Below are 13,138 nucleotides of genomic sequence, written 5' to 3' on the forward strand. Positions count from 1 at the left end.
CAAGCAGGGGGAGTGGGAGAGGGAGAAGCAGGCCTCCCGCAGAGCAGGGAGCCCAATACAGGGCTCGATCCCAGGACCCTGGGATCATGACCTGAGCCGAAGGCAGATGCTTAACGACTGAGCCACCCAGGTGCCCCTGTACCACATCTTCTTTATCCATCATGCTTTATATTTCTCTGTATAAATTTCATAAATAGTCATTCTTTGTTAGAAAGTCAGAATTAAAGATATAAATATCATTTATTTGATTCCTTGCTTTATATTTGGAATTTTTAAATGCAGGGGAGATCATAAAATAATAAGAAAAAAGAGAAAGGTACTATGAAATCAGGGAAGGAGAAAAATTAGATTATTTGTGAACTCAATGAGAAGAAACATCAGATCAGTCTTACTTACCAGGGTAATAACTTTAAGTTCACTTCTAGCTTCACAAATTTTATTTTAAACAGTGTTGTCCTTCTTAAGTTTCTTTGTTAATTCCGTTGCCCTGCTGTGTATAAATGTGGCATTTGTTTGGATGTTCATCACAACTGGCAGGTGCCTGCATCGTCAGAATTTTCATATCTAATAGTGGACATTGTCTGAACTATCTGAGGATTAGGATTCTTTTTCACAGCCCTTACCCTGGCAGTCCAATAATTAAGAGCTTGGGGGGTAGATTTTTGATGAACCAGAATAATGTTTAAAAATTTTTTTTTAAATATAAAGAAACAAACAGTAGCAATCTCCTTATGGGTACACCTTTATATATTTTAATAGTAAGATGGACAAGTTAGGCCCTCCACTTCGAACTGGAAGACATGTGCAAAGGTTGTATGACAGTGATACAAAATCAGACAGTGCCATCAAAAGACATGAGTTATTACCCATTTACAAGTAAGTATTTGTAACTCAGTTTGGTTAATCTTTTTCAGATATTTCCTTAAAGGCTTTATATAATTGAATACTATAAACTTATACATTCCTATATTTTAAAAAAATCTTTAATCATTTATAAGCCAAGAAGTGCTTAATAATTTTATAGGATTTAAAACACTTTGATGTTAGATGAACATTTCTGTTCTAAATAAAGCTGTTTTTAGCATACATTTCTATTAAATTTTAACTTGTAGAGGGGTGAAATAGCAGTCACCTTCAATGATTGTTATCTTTATGAAGCTTTCTTTTAGGAGTGTATATATATATATTTTTTTAAAGATTTATTTATTTGAGAGAGAGCACGGGGCAAAAGGGGCAGAGAAAGAGGGAGAGAGAATCCCAAGCAGACCCCATCCTTGCACGGAGCCTGACGTGGGTCTTGATCCCACAACCCCAAGATCACAACCTGAGCTGAAATCAAGAGTCGGATGCTTACCTGACTGCAACACCCAGGCACCCCTTAGGAGTAATATGTTTTAAAAGAAGAGTATAGGGGATATTATGCCCTACATAATATGTAATATTGCTCTATTATTTTTTAGTTAGGATGATTAATTATTATAAAAAGGCAGAAAACAGATTTTAGAAAACATTCAATCCAGGGATTCTCAGTCTTTTGGTTAAATTGCTACAAATTCCACATAAAACAGGGAAAGGATAAGATACTGCCAAGGACACTCTCCTCTCTGTACTGGCCCAAAAAGCTGTAAAGAGAGGTGAGGGGCAATGACAGTCCCCTTGGAACTCTTCCACAAAAGTCTTCAGGGTTTTCTAGATTTAGGGCTCCAATACCAAGTCTAGCTCTCTGATTAAAATGATGAAATTTGAATCAGGTTAATTACTTATTAAAGTTGAAAAATATATTATTAAACAGAGTTCACTTAGTTAACTTTTAAAACAACTCCTACTACAGCATTGTCTTATCACATATGAAAAGAAGGGTTAATTTAGCTAAATATAAAATAAAGATGGGAGAAGTCTTTAAAATATTAGCAGCACCCGTGCATTATTTTTAAGTAGTTAGTGATAAATCATAGAAGGAAGAATTTGTGCCCTGAGCCATTTTTCTTAGTACTGTTGTTCTCTATTCCCTCTGAAGCATATTTCAAAGAAACACTGATTAGCGGTAAGGTAGAGTAAAATTAAACCTTCTTTTGTTATTTTTGACCTAGAACAAGCAGATTGCAGATACAGAATAAGGGTAGCACTTTTCAAAATCTGAACAGGAGCAAAAATGTGTTGACCATGTGAGACTGGGACAACATGTTTTAAGTACTAATCAAGACTGTTCTTGGGCGCCTGGATGGCTCAGTTGGTTGAGCGACTGCCTTCAGCTCGGGTCATGATCCTGGAGTCCCGGGATCGAGTCCCGCATCAGGCTCCCTGCTCAGCGGGGAGTCTGCTTCTCCCTCTGACCCTCCCCCCTCTCATGTGCTCTCTCTCAAATAAATAAATAAAATCTTAAAAAAAAAAAAGACTGTTCTTCCCAATCTCTTAAGAATGGTTCTTGACATTCAGATTCCACCTCTTAAAATTGTTACTAAAAGTACATGATAGGTATTTAGTAATGATCATTACTGTTGATAATCTTATTTTTCTCTAATTTTTATATTCTAATTATTTGAATAACTTCATTGATATGGTGAGGTTATGTGTGTATATCCATAGGTGTATTTGTATTATCTGTGTATCTCATTACATATTAAATGAAAGTGATAGGATTTCTAACAAGGCTTTGTTCTAGAGCCAAAAAATTAAAAAATGTGTCCTTCCTATTCCTCTTAACAATGACTCTTACTGGAGGAACCGCCATTGTTTGGCAATGATTTTTTAGAGATTGAATTCCTAAAAAAGTACGTAGCAATTCAACAACATCCCTAGGGGGGCTGTTTAAGAGTTGAGTAGAGTATACCTCATGCTTAGACTGTCAGTGGCCATTTGAAGAGGGCCAGGGTAACCCATTCATGCACCAAGGTGATTGTTGTCAAAGTTTAGAAAAAATTTAAAGTATTCAAAGCAGCCTCTCTCTGAACAACAGACAGCATTGCATATTGAATATAATAAGATTTGTAATATGACCCACCTAATTTCAAATACTGTGGCCTTGTAATAGATTTTCAGCTTACTTAATTTCTCTAATATGATTTTCTTCTTCAACTTCAAAGTGGGAATAATATCTTCTTAGATTCCTGTGAAGATTAAACCAAGTGAAGTATGCGTAGTACCTGGCATCATATTTGACATTTGAAAAATAGTAAATGTAGTTATTACCTGCATATATTTTGGAGGTAGCTATTTAGAATTTTCAGACTCTCCAACTTTGCTTTATAAGGAGGAAGAATTTCAGCCATAGTTTAAGAACTTACAATCTAAAGGAATTTTAAAAAGTATTCTGCTTATTCATATAACACAGTATTGCATATCTCTGAAATGAAAAGATTTGACTAAATCTCTAAAGACTGGGAGGGAACCAGCTCTTTATTCACCATATGACCCTTAGTTCAGCAACATACTGGATGTCACCTTGGTTAAGTTACTTAACAACTCTTTGCCTCAGTTGCCTCATTCTAAAATGGAGTTATTAATACTGCTTAATCCATTGGATTATTATGAGGATTAAGTAAGTTTATATATGAAAGCAATTAGAAATCTATACCAAATGTAGTAATAAGCACCATTTTGTAAATGTTAACTAGGAACAGTAACAATAGCCATAATAGTAATAATACCATCATCATCAACTATTCTGAATGTTTATATAAATTGCAATTGGTATCCATAACTTCCTCTAAGGTAAGTGATGATAGTCATATTTTAGAAATGGGGGACACTTGATACAGTTTGTCCAGTATCTCCACATTAGTCAGTAGCAGTTGGGATTTGAATCTAGATTCATCTGAATCCCAAATCCTATGCTTTTACCATTGTACCATCATTCAGCCCTCTAAGCTTTCTTTGATTCCTGAAGTTTCATAAAGGGAATTAAGTGATGATCCAACCAGAACAACTCTACTGATAGCAGATAGCCTAGGCTGTATAATTGGTGAGATTAAGTCTTAAAAGGGGAGATTATATTAACCCATTTATTTTAGTTGCTATTTCCAAAAACAGGCTTTCATAAATTGAAAATTATTGAAGTGGTTAGCTAATGTTTTTTGTTTGTTTTTAACCATATCTCATAATGTATAACATTTAACAGTTATTCATAGGCATTTAACAAGACACCTATTTTGAGGGAATTATAGATTTAAACTTTTAAAAACCTGAAGCTTTTCAGAATTATTAACTTAAAATTTCATGTAAAGCATATATTTTTTTGTTGTTGATTTAATTTACCATCAAGTTATTGTTAGTAAATGCAAAATGCTTTGGTTTATCCTTAGTTTAAACTACTGTTGTTTTCAGATTTAAAATAATTACTTGGATTTTACTCTTTTGAATTCACCTTTCTACAGCTTCAAATTATTATTTTAATCATGTAAATAAGCAATATAAGAAATAAATGCTTGCTATTCAATACCTTTTCATTATGCCATCTCTTTCTCTCTTCTAGAACTAACATCAAACCTCGAAATTCCACACCACCTAGTTTGGCACGAAATCCTTCCTCAGGTGTTCTTACAAACAAAAGAAAAACATATTCTGAGAGCTACATAGCCAGGTATGTTTAGCTCTGAGATTCTAATAACTAAAATAAAAATAATGTATATAGTCTTCTAAGGACCAAATGCAAAAATATTTATCAGGCTATTAATAGAAAATCTGATTTCTCCTTTGCTATATGATTTATTTTGGCTTTAAGCTGTACACTAAATAGTTTGGGCATAAATAATATTTTTCTAGACCTTGTAGTTATTATTGTTGTAAATGCTTGAGGACAGTTTTTCAGTTTCACTGCATTCATTTGTGTTTTATATCTTAATTTTAAGTGCAACATGATTATTTTTACCTCTGCAAATTGAGTAATAGACCCTTTAAACTGGTATTGTAATTTTCAGCAACATTTAAATATATTTAAATTCCCTGCTGAGCTTGTGATTATCCATGTACTTCCCTTTCTTATCTGTCACAGTATTTGTGCAACTTTGACATTCACTCTGTTTTTAAGCATAAAACAAATCATTCTAGTATAGATATTATATATATCCTTATTCCAGAAAGTATAAGGCAATATACAGAGATTCACAACATGCAGTGAGATACGATATTTTATAAAAATGAAAGAATATGAAAAGAAAAAATGAGAATTAAAAGATAAAGGAAAAAAAGGAATGAATTTAGCCCACAAAATATGTGTAGTCCACAAAATATGTGTCATAATACGCTGTATATAGGCTAGCCTTTGGCCATAAATTGGGTCCAAATTTTGTAGCGGCCAGAGTACAGGGGAAGATAGGAGTAGTTAGTTACATGATTCGTGTTGTATTAAAAAAAAAAAATCATTTCTCTGTGAAAGCACACCTAGTCCTGAGACCTCAAAAATCTGCCTATGAATTCTCATAAAGAGACACTGGAAAATTTATTACTATTTTTTAAATTTTATTTTATTTACTTTCAATTAATTAACATATAGTATATTATTAGTTTCAGAGGTAGAGTTCAGTGATTCATCAGTCTCATATAACACCCAGTGCTCATTACATCCTGTGCCCTCCTTAATGTCCATCACCCAGTTACTCCATCCCCCTACCCACCTCCCCTCCAGCAACCCTCAGTTTGTTTCCTAGGATTAAGAGTCTCTTATTGTTTGTCTCCCTCTCTGATTTCGTCTTGTTTTATTTTTCCCTCTCTTCTTCTATAATTCTCTGTTTTGTTTCTTAAATTCCACATAGGAGTGAGATCATGTAATTGTCTTTCTCTGACTGACTTATTTCACTTAGCATAATACCCTCTAGTTCCATCCACATCATTGCAAATAGCAAGATTTCATTTTTTTGATGGCTGAGTAATATTTCAATTGTGTGTGTGTGTGCATGTGTGTGTGTGTGTACACCACATCTTCTTTATCCATTCCCCTGTTGATGGACATCTAGGCTCTTTCCATAGTTTGGCTATTGTAGACATTGCTGCTATAAACACTGGGGTGCATGTACCTCTTCAGATCCCTACATTTGTATCTTTGGGGTAAATACCAAGTAATTCAATTGCTGGGTCATAGGGTAGCTCTATTTTCAGCTTTTGAGGAACCTCCATACTGTTTTCCAGAATGGTTGTGCTGGCTTGCATTCCCACCAACAGTGTGAGAGGGTTCCCCTTTTCCTCATCCTCTCCAACATCTGTCATTTCCTAACTTGTTAATTTTAGCCATCCTGACCAGTGTGAGATAATATATCATTGTGGTTTTGATTTGTATTTCCCTGATGCTGAGTGATGTGGAGCACTTTTTTCATGTGTCTGTTAGCCATCTGTATGTCTTCTTTGGAGAAAATGTCTGATCATGTCTTCTGCCCATTTCTTGATTGGGTTATTTGTTCTTTGGGTGTTGAGTTTGGTAAGTTCTTTATAGATTTTGGATACTAGCCCTTTATCTGATATGTCATTTGGATGTCTTTTGGTTTTGTTGACTGTTTCCTTTGCTGTGCAAAATCTTTTTATCTTGATGAAGTCCCAATAGTTCATTTTTGCCTTTGTTTCCCTTGCCTTCGGAGATATGTCTAGTAAGAAGTTGCTATGGTTGAGATCGAAGAGGTTGCTGCCTGTGTTGTCCTCTAGGATTTTAATGGATTCCTGTCTCACATTTAGGTCTTTCATCCATTTTGGTCTTTCATCCATTTTAAGTCTACTTTTGTGTATGGTGTAAGGAAATGGTCCAGATTCATTCTTCTGCATGTGGCTATCCAATTTTGCCAGCACCATTTGTTGAAGAGACTGTCTTTGTTCAATTGGATATTCTTTCCTGCTTTTTGAAGATTAGTTGACCATAGAGTTGAAGGTCCATTTCTGGGTTCTGTATTCTGTTCCATTGACCTATGTGTCTGTTTTTGTGCCAGTACCATACTGTCTTGATGATTATAGCTTTGTAATATAGCTTGATGTCCTGAATTGTGATACCACCCGTTTTGGTTTTCTTTTCTTTTTTTTTTTTAATTTAATTTAATTTTATTATGTTATGTCAACATACAGTACATCGTTAGTTTTTGATGTAGTGTTCCATGATTCATTGTTTGCATATAACACCCAGTGCTCCATGCAATACGTGCCCTCTTTAATACCCATCACCGGGCTAACCCATCCCCCCACCCCCCTCCCCTCTAAAACCCTCAGTTTGTTTCTCGGAGTCCATAGTCTCTCATGGTTCATCTCCGTCACCGATTCCCCCACTTCATTTTTCCCTTCCTTCTCCTAATGTCCTCCATGCTATTCCTTCTGTTCCACAAATAAGCGAAACCATATGATAATTGACTTTCTCTGCTTGACTTATTTCACTTAGCATGATCTCCTCTAGTGCCATCCATGTTGATGTAAAAGTTGGGTATTCATCCTTTCTGATGACCGAGTAATATTCCATTGTATATATGGACCACATCTTCTTTATCCCTTCATCTGTTGAAGGGCATCTTGGCTCTTTCCACAGTTTGGCTATTGTGGACATTGCTGCTATGAACATTGGGGTGTATATGGCCCTTCTTTTCACTACATCTGTGTCTTTGGGGTAAATACCCAGGAGTGCAATTGCTGGGTCATAGGGTAGCTCTATTTTTAAATTTTTGAGGAACCTCCACACTGTTTTCCAAAGTGGCTGTACCAACTTGCATTCCCACCAACAGTGTAAGAGGGTTCCTCTTTCTTCTGTGGGACTTTCTAAAAATGAACATGTCCACGTGCCTCCCAGAGAGGTTTTGATTTCTTTGGTTTGCATTCTTAAAATTTTAAGAGTGATGCTTATGCATAACAAGGGATGAGAACCATAAAGGAATAGGTGAATTGCTACCTTTGCAGGTAGATTCTTTCATGAATACTGTTTGTTTCACCTAAGGTTTTGATACATTTTAAATATTAAAGAAGTAATGTTTCTTGGAGTCCTGAAGTTAGCTGTACTATGTTGTATATGTGTGGAGCCATGTATTTTGGATACATGCTGAATGTAGGATTAACATTCTCTTACAAAATGGAAAACTTAATAAATACATGTGCTTGAATAAAAAGATCATCTTATCTTTCTAAAGAGGTAGACAAAGAAGTGACAACAAAAGAAGTGCAGGGGCAAAAATCACATTAAAAATGAGTTTGAATTCTTTTTTAGTTTGTTTCTTTTCTTTCTTTCTTTTTAAATGGTTGATAGGTGATAGTAAACCTTGTTCACTTGACTTACTACCCTACCCAGATGGAATAATTATAACCATAACAGATGAAGAAATCTCACAGATTTCTTTTTCTGGAAGTGTGATAGACTACATTTTCTGGATGGCCCTTCCAACCCAGAACACCTAAAAATGCTACACAAAATGGAACAGATATCCTTTTGAATGTGTAGCTTAGCTCTCAGAAAAGTTAGAGAAACTTCCACAGGTAAGTAAATAAAGGAAACGAGGGGTCAGATTGGTAAATTAACCCTGACACTGAACTTACATTTGAGGTTTTGACTGATCTTCCCTACTTAAAGTCTTGGATTTTAATGTCATTGTGGGAGAGAGGAGGTGATTTCTTGGACTTGGGCAGAGTGGAGCTTTAGAAACTCAACTTTTCCTTCCCCTCTCCTCATGCCTCTTCCTCTACGCCAGTACTCTTGAAATGTCCATCAAGAGGTTGTCTTGGGCTCGGCTAGAGGTAATCGCATGCTAAAATATGACAGTGGGATTATTTACAGGAAATAGGGAATGAAAGCAGGCAGTGTCGGGTGTTTCTCTTTCCTGGGAGCCCTTGCCCCAGTCCTGGAGATGATTTTCTTTGGCCGTCCAAGTGACAGCGTGGATGTGAGAGAACAAGATCTTTTTATTTTATTTTATTTTATTTATTTATTTTTAAATATTTTATTTTATTTATTTGACAGAGAGAGAGAGACAGAGACAGCTAGAGAGGGAACACAAGCAGGGGGAGTGGGAAAGGGAGAAGCAGGCTCCCGGCCAAGCAGAGAGCCCAATGCGGGGCTCGATCCCAGGACCCTGGGATCATGACCTGAGCCGAAGGCAGACGCTTAACGACTGAGCCACCCAGGCGCCCCAGAGAACAAGATCTTAATAGGTGGGTGTAGGATAGTTTAATTGGAAATTCTATGTCCCCAAAGGGAACCAGTTTCTTTTGTAACAGCCCCGTAGACGTAGCTTTCAGGTTGTCCTGAGGGATGTCTAATTCCCGTGGATTGCGTACAAGCACTGCTGCCTGGAAACACAGCTGGTATTCCACCTTTTTAAAGGTTCTCATTAAAGAAAGCTAGGCAGTTATCCCAATGTCAGATGTGTCCACAGAAACAGAGAAAGAATTCTCCTTACGTTATATTATAGATTAAAATAGAAATGATTATAGCTGACATTCTTGTGACATTTCTGCTTTTAAAGAAAATGCTTCTTAAATGTCACCATTATATATGAAGACTGATAAAGGATTCTGTTAAATACATTTTGTCAATGCCATTCCTTTCTATTCCTAATTTTCTAAGTGTTTTTTTTTTAAATGAAAAATAGGTGGTGAATCTTACTGGATATCATATATATAAAACCAGTATTTTAAATCCTTTAATCTATTTGTGTTTTAAATTATATTAGTAGATTTTCTAATGTTAAGTCAATCTTATTTTCTGGAATAAATCTAAAGTGTTTTGAATTGCATATGTCTGTAGATTGTGTTTGCTAAAATTCTTGGAGATTTATATGTATTTCCAAGTTAATAGGTAAAATTGATTATAATTTTATGTTCTCTTATTAGTCTGAATATCAAGGTTTTACCGACCTTTGAAAAGAAATTGCAGAATGTTGTTTTTCACCTCCCTCTGCTGGAAAAGTTTAGTAGAACTTACCATGTTTTTTTCTTTAAAATATTTTATTTACTTATTTGATGGAGAGAGAGAAAACCCAAGTAGGGTGAGGGGCTGAAGAAGAGGGACAAGCAGACTCCCCACTGAGCAGGGAGCCTGATCCCGGGCTCAATCCCAGGACCCTGGGATCATGACCTGAGCCAGAGGCAGACACTTAACCGACTGAGCCACTCAGGCACCCCTAGAACTTATGATGTAAAATTATCATGAGTCCAGTGTGTGTGTGTGTGTCTGCACGTGCCCATGTGATAAGGATAGTATGTTAATTACTGATTCAATCGCTTTAATGATTATGTCTGTTTAGTGTTACAGTTTGTTTGAAATCAGTTTTCATAAGATATTTTTCTAGGAAATGTTTCATTTCATCTAAGTTTCAAATTATTAGCATAGAATTGTTCTTGTAATTTTTTTTTTTAATTTTATTTATTTGACAGAGACACAGTGAGAGAGGAAACACAAGCAGAGGGAGTGGGAGAGGGAGAAGCAGGCTTCCAGCAGAGCAGGGAGCCCGATGTGGGGCTTGATGCAGGTTTCGATCCCGGGACCCTGGGAACATGACCTGAGCCGAAGGCAGACACTTAACGACTGAGCCACCCAGGCGCCCCTTGTGCTTATAATTTTAAATCTCTGCTATATCTGTAGTTATATCCTTCTTTCATTCTGAATATTGTTTATTCCTTTTCTGTTGATCAATCTTAAAAAGTTGATCTGTTGATCAATTTTAAAAGGACTAAATATTTTGCTTTGTTTATCTTCTTCATGTATTACTCATTCATTCATTGACTCATTAAAAAATATTTACTGAGAGATGAGTTTATGTCAGGTACTTCTCTTGATCCTAGACATAGAGCAGTAACAAAACAGATAAAAATCAGTGCACTTGGGGGAGCTCACAGTCTTATGGAGAAGACAAGATGTAACAGAAATGACATACACCGCACGTCAGATGGAAAACAAGAAAGCAAAGGGTGACACAATTTAGGGTGGCACGGAGAGTGTCCAGAGCCATGAGGGTTACAGTACAGGGGATGAAGGATGAAAGAATTTGAGTGTATATAACTAAATTAGAGCAAAGGACCTAACAAGATTTAGCCTGATGATAGTGATGAGAATTCGAGTGAAAAGACTCCATGGATACATTGAAAATAGCATGACACATTGGGAGAAGTTATGTATATGTTGTTTTATAATATGTATAATAATATGTACATATTTATTACAGTATATATTTGGAGGAAAGACATCCATCTTTCCTCAGGGCGAGGTTCTAGTTTTCTCTTTAGAGATGGTTTTGCAGAAGGGACACTATAAATTTCCATTCTATCCCCATTGTAGTATATGCCTAGTACATTGAACAAATGGAAAGTGTGGTGGTAAAAAAATTCTCATAAACAGGGACAAATATAGTGCCAAAGAAAATATTTAGAATTTCATTATTAACTAAAAGGGATTTTTAAAATCTGAACTAGAAAAATATTAAAACTGAGGTTAAGCAGGCTTTTGCTTATACTTAGTATTAAGTACTGTTTTCTAAGGGTTATGAAAACTACTGACAAGAACTTTGTGTTTCTACTTTTCTTCCTGTACTCCTTCAGGCCAGATGGAGACTATATATCTTCACTTAATGGCGGAAATGTTAAAGGCATGGAAGGAAATTCAACAGGACACTTACCAAAATTCTGCCATGAGTGTGGGACTAAATACCCTGTAGAATGGGCAAAGTTTTGTTGTGAATGTGGCATTCGAAGAATGGTTCTGTGAATAGACCCCAAAAGAAAAAGCTAAGTCCAGAATCTTATGACTGTTGCACCTTGGACAGCTAGACATTTCCTTTAGGGATTTTATGCTAAAATTATTCGAAATACTTTTTTCAGCAATTTTTGGAGCATAATTCTTTGGCTGTGTAATGTGTGTGTATATATAAATGTGTACATATACTGTATATAATAAATACCTGATACCCCAAACTGTGCCATTTATGGAAATACTCATCTGTCAGAAAATAATTTCAAGTGGAATCATTAACTGTTACTGTTGTTATTGCACATTAAGCATACCTTCACAAAATCAAATGCTAGTGCTCAGTCCTTCAAGCTTTAGGATGATCATTACTTTGAGCAAAAAATCAGAACAAACATTTTTATTATCGGTGCCTATTTTCACATAGTATAGGATGGGATGCTTGGAATTTTGGAAATGAAGAGAGTATTTTCAGTTACAGTTAGTTATGTAAGGTCATTTTCCTGTAGAGCTCTTTAACAATTAATTTTATAAATATTAAAAAAAGAAAGGAATTAAACCCCTACAGATCTATGATGTCCTTTACTCGGTATATCATTAATTATATAATTTAGAGATCTTTATTCATTCCTTAAAATGTAATTATGCAATTTCCTTTTCAGAGACACAAGACTGAAAAATACAAATGTATTTTATTCCAGTTATAACTGAAGGTTTTTTTTTTTTTTACCTCTGTGTGTTTAGTTGAATGTATATTCTATTTCTAATTGTGTCTCCATATTTCACTTTTTTCTTTTTCATACCCTCATGTCTGAGGAGTTTTAATTTACTACTTCCTTATTTTTGCGAAGTTTGAAAATAATTATTTAATAGAAGAGGCACAAAATTCCTTGCAAAATTCTACATGTTTATTTCTGTGTCTGAATTTAGAAAAAATTATTTTAATGGATTTTAAAATAAACCACCTCACCCTAATAAATAATTTGGATAATTAATCATTACTGCAGGGAATGCAGGTAAAAAGTATTTTAATTTTTTAATTTTAATTTCCCTTGAAGTATAGTTAGATGTAGTGATGAGTTGGTTAAGAGACTATCTAATGTTTCCTCTTATATTTTCTTTTTAGTGTTTAATACTGAAACACCATTCACATCACAGTAAAAAAAAACTACTGAAAATGCACTGCTTTAATGCACAGCTGACTTATGTAATTAAACATTCACAAAAAGTTATACTTTAACTTTGGCTAAAATATAGCTTTTAATCATTGTCACTTTCAGTGTGACAGTATTTAGTAGTAGAATCTTTGATGGCCTGTGCAAGCCAGGTTCAGTAACTCCTTAGTAATTTCTGTTGAATGGAAAGAAAAGAGCTTTGATCTTATTATAAAGGTGTAAGCAAATCTTTTGTAGGCCATTTTTAGCTTCTCGTTTATGATTGTGATCAACTGTAAGGGTTAATGTAGAAATTTGTGGCTTTTAATTTTCTCTGAAATTTATTTATGCTTAT

General features: G+C 35.1%; 1 protein-coding gene across 1 annotated transcript in view; it reads left to right on the forward strand.

Moving 5' to 3' along the window:
• The window catches only part of ZC2HC1A (zinc finger C2HC-type containing 1A), a 30,483-nt gene extending 18,239 nt beyond the window's left edge, over window positions 1–12,244 (forward strand). The window contains exons 5-8 of the mRNA XM_081817126.1: window positions 450–511; window positions 722–876; window positions 4,472–4,579; window positions 11,485–12,244. Coding sequence (XP_081673252.1) covers window positions 450–511; window positions 722–876; window positions 4,472–4,579; window positions 11,485–11,650 — 491 coding nt within the window. The 3' untranslated portion in view covers window positions 11,651–12,244. The remainder of the gene's footprint in view (window positions 1–449; window positions 512–721; window positions 877–4,471; window positions 4,580–11,484) is intronic.
• Window positions 12,245–13,138: the final 894 nt, after the last annotated feature.

This window comes from Leptonychotes weddellii, chromosome 4, assembly GCF_054177405.1.
Source record: "Leptonychotes weddellii isolate Sample4059 chromosome 4, ASM5417740v2, whole genome shotgun sequence".
In the NCBI taxonomy this organism is placed as follows: Eukaryota; Metazoa; Chordata; class Mammalia; order Carnivora; family Phocidae; genus Leptonychotes; species Leptonychotes weddellii.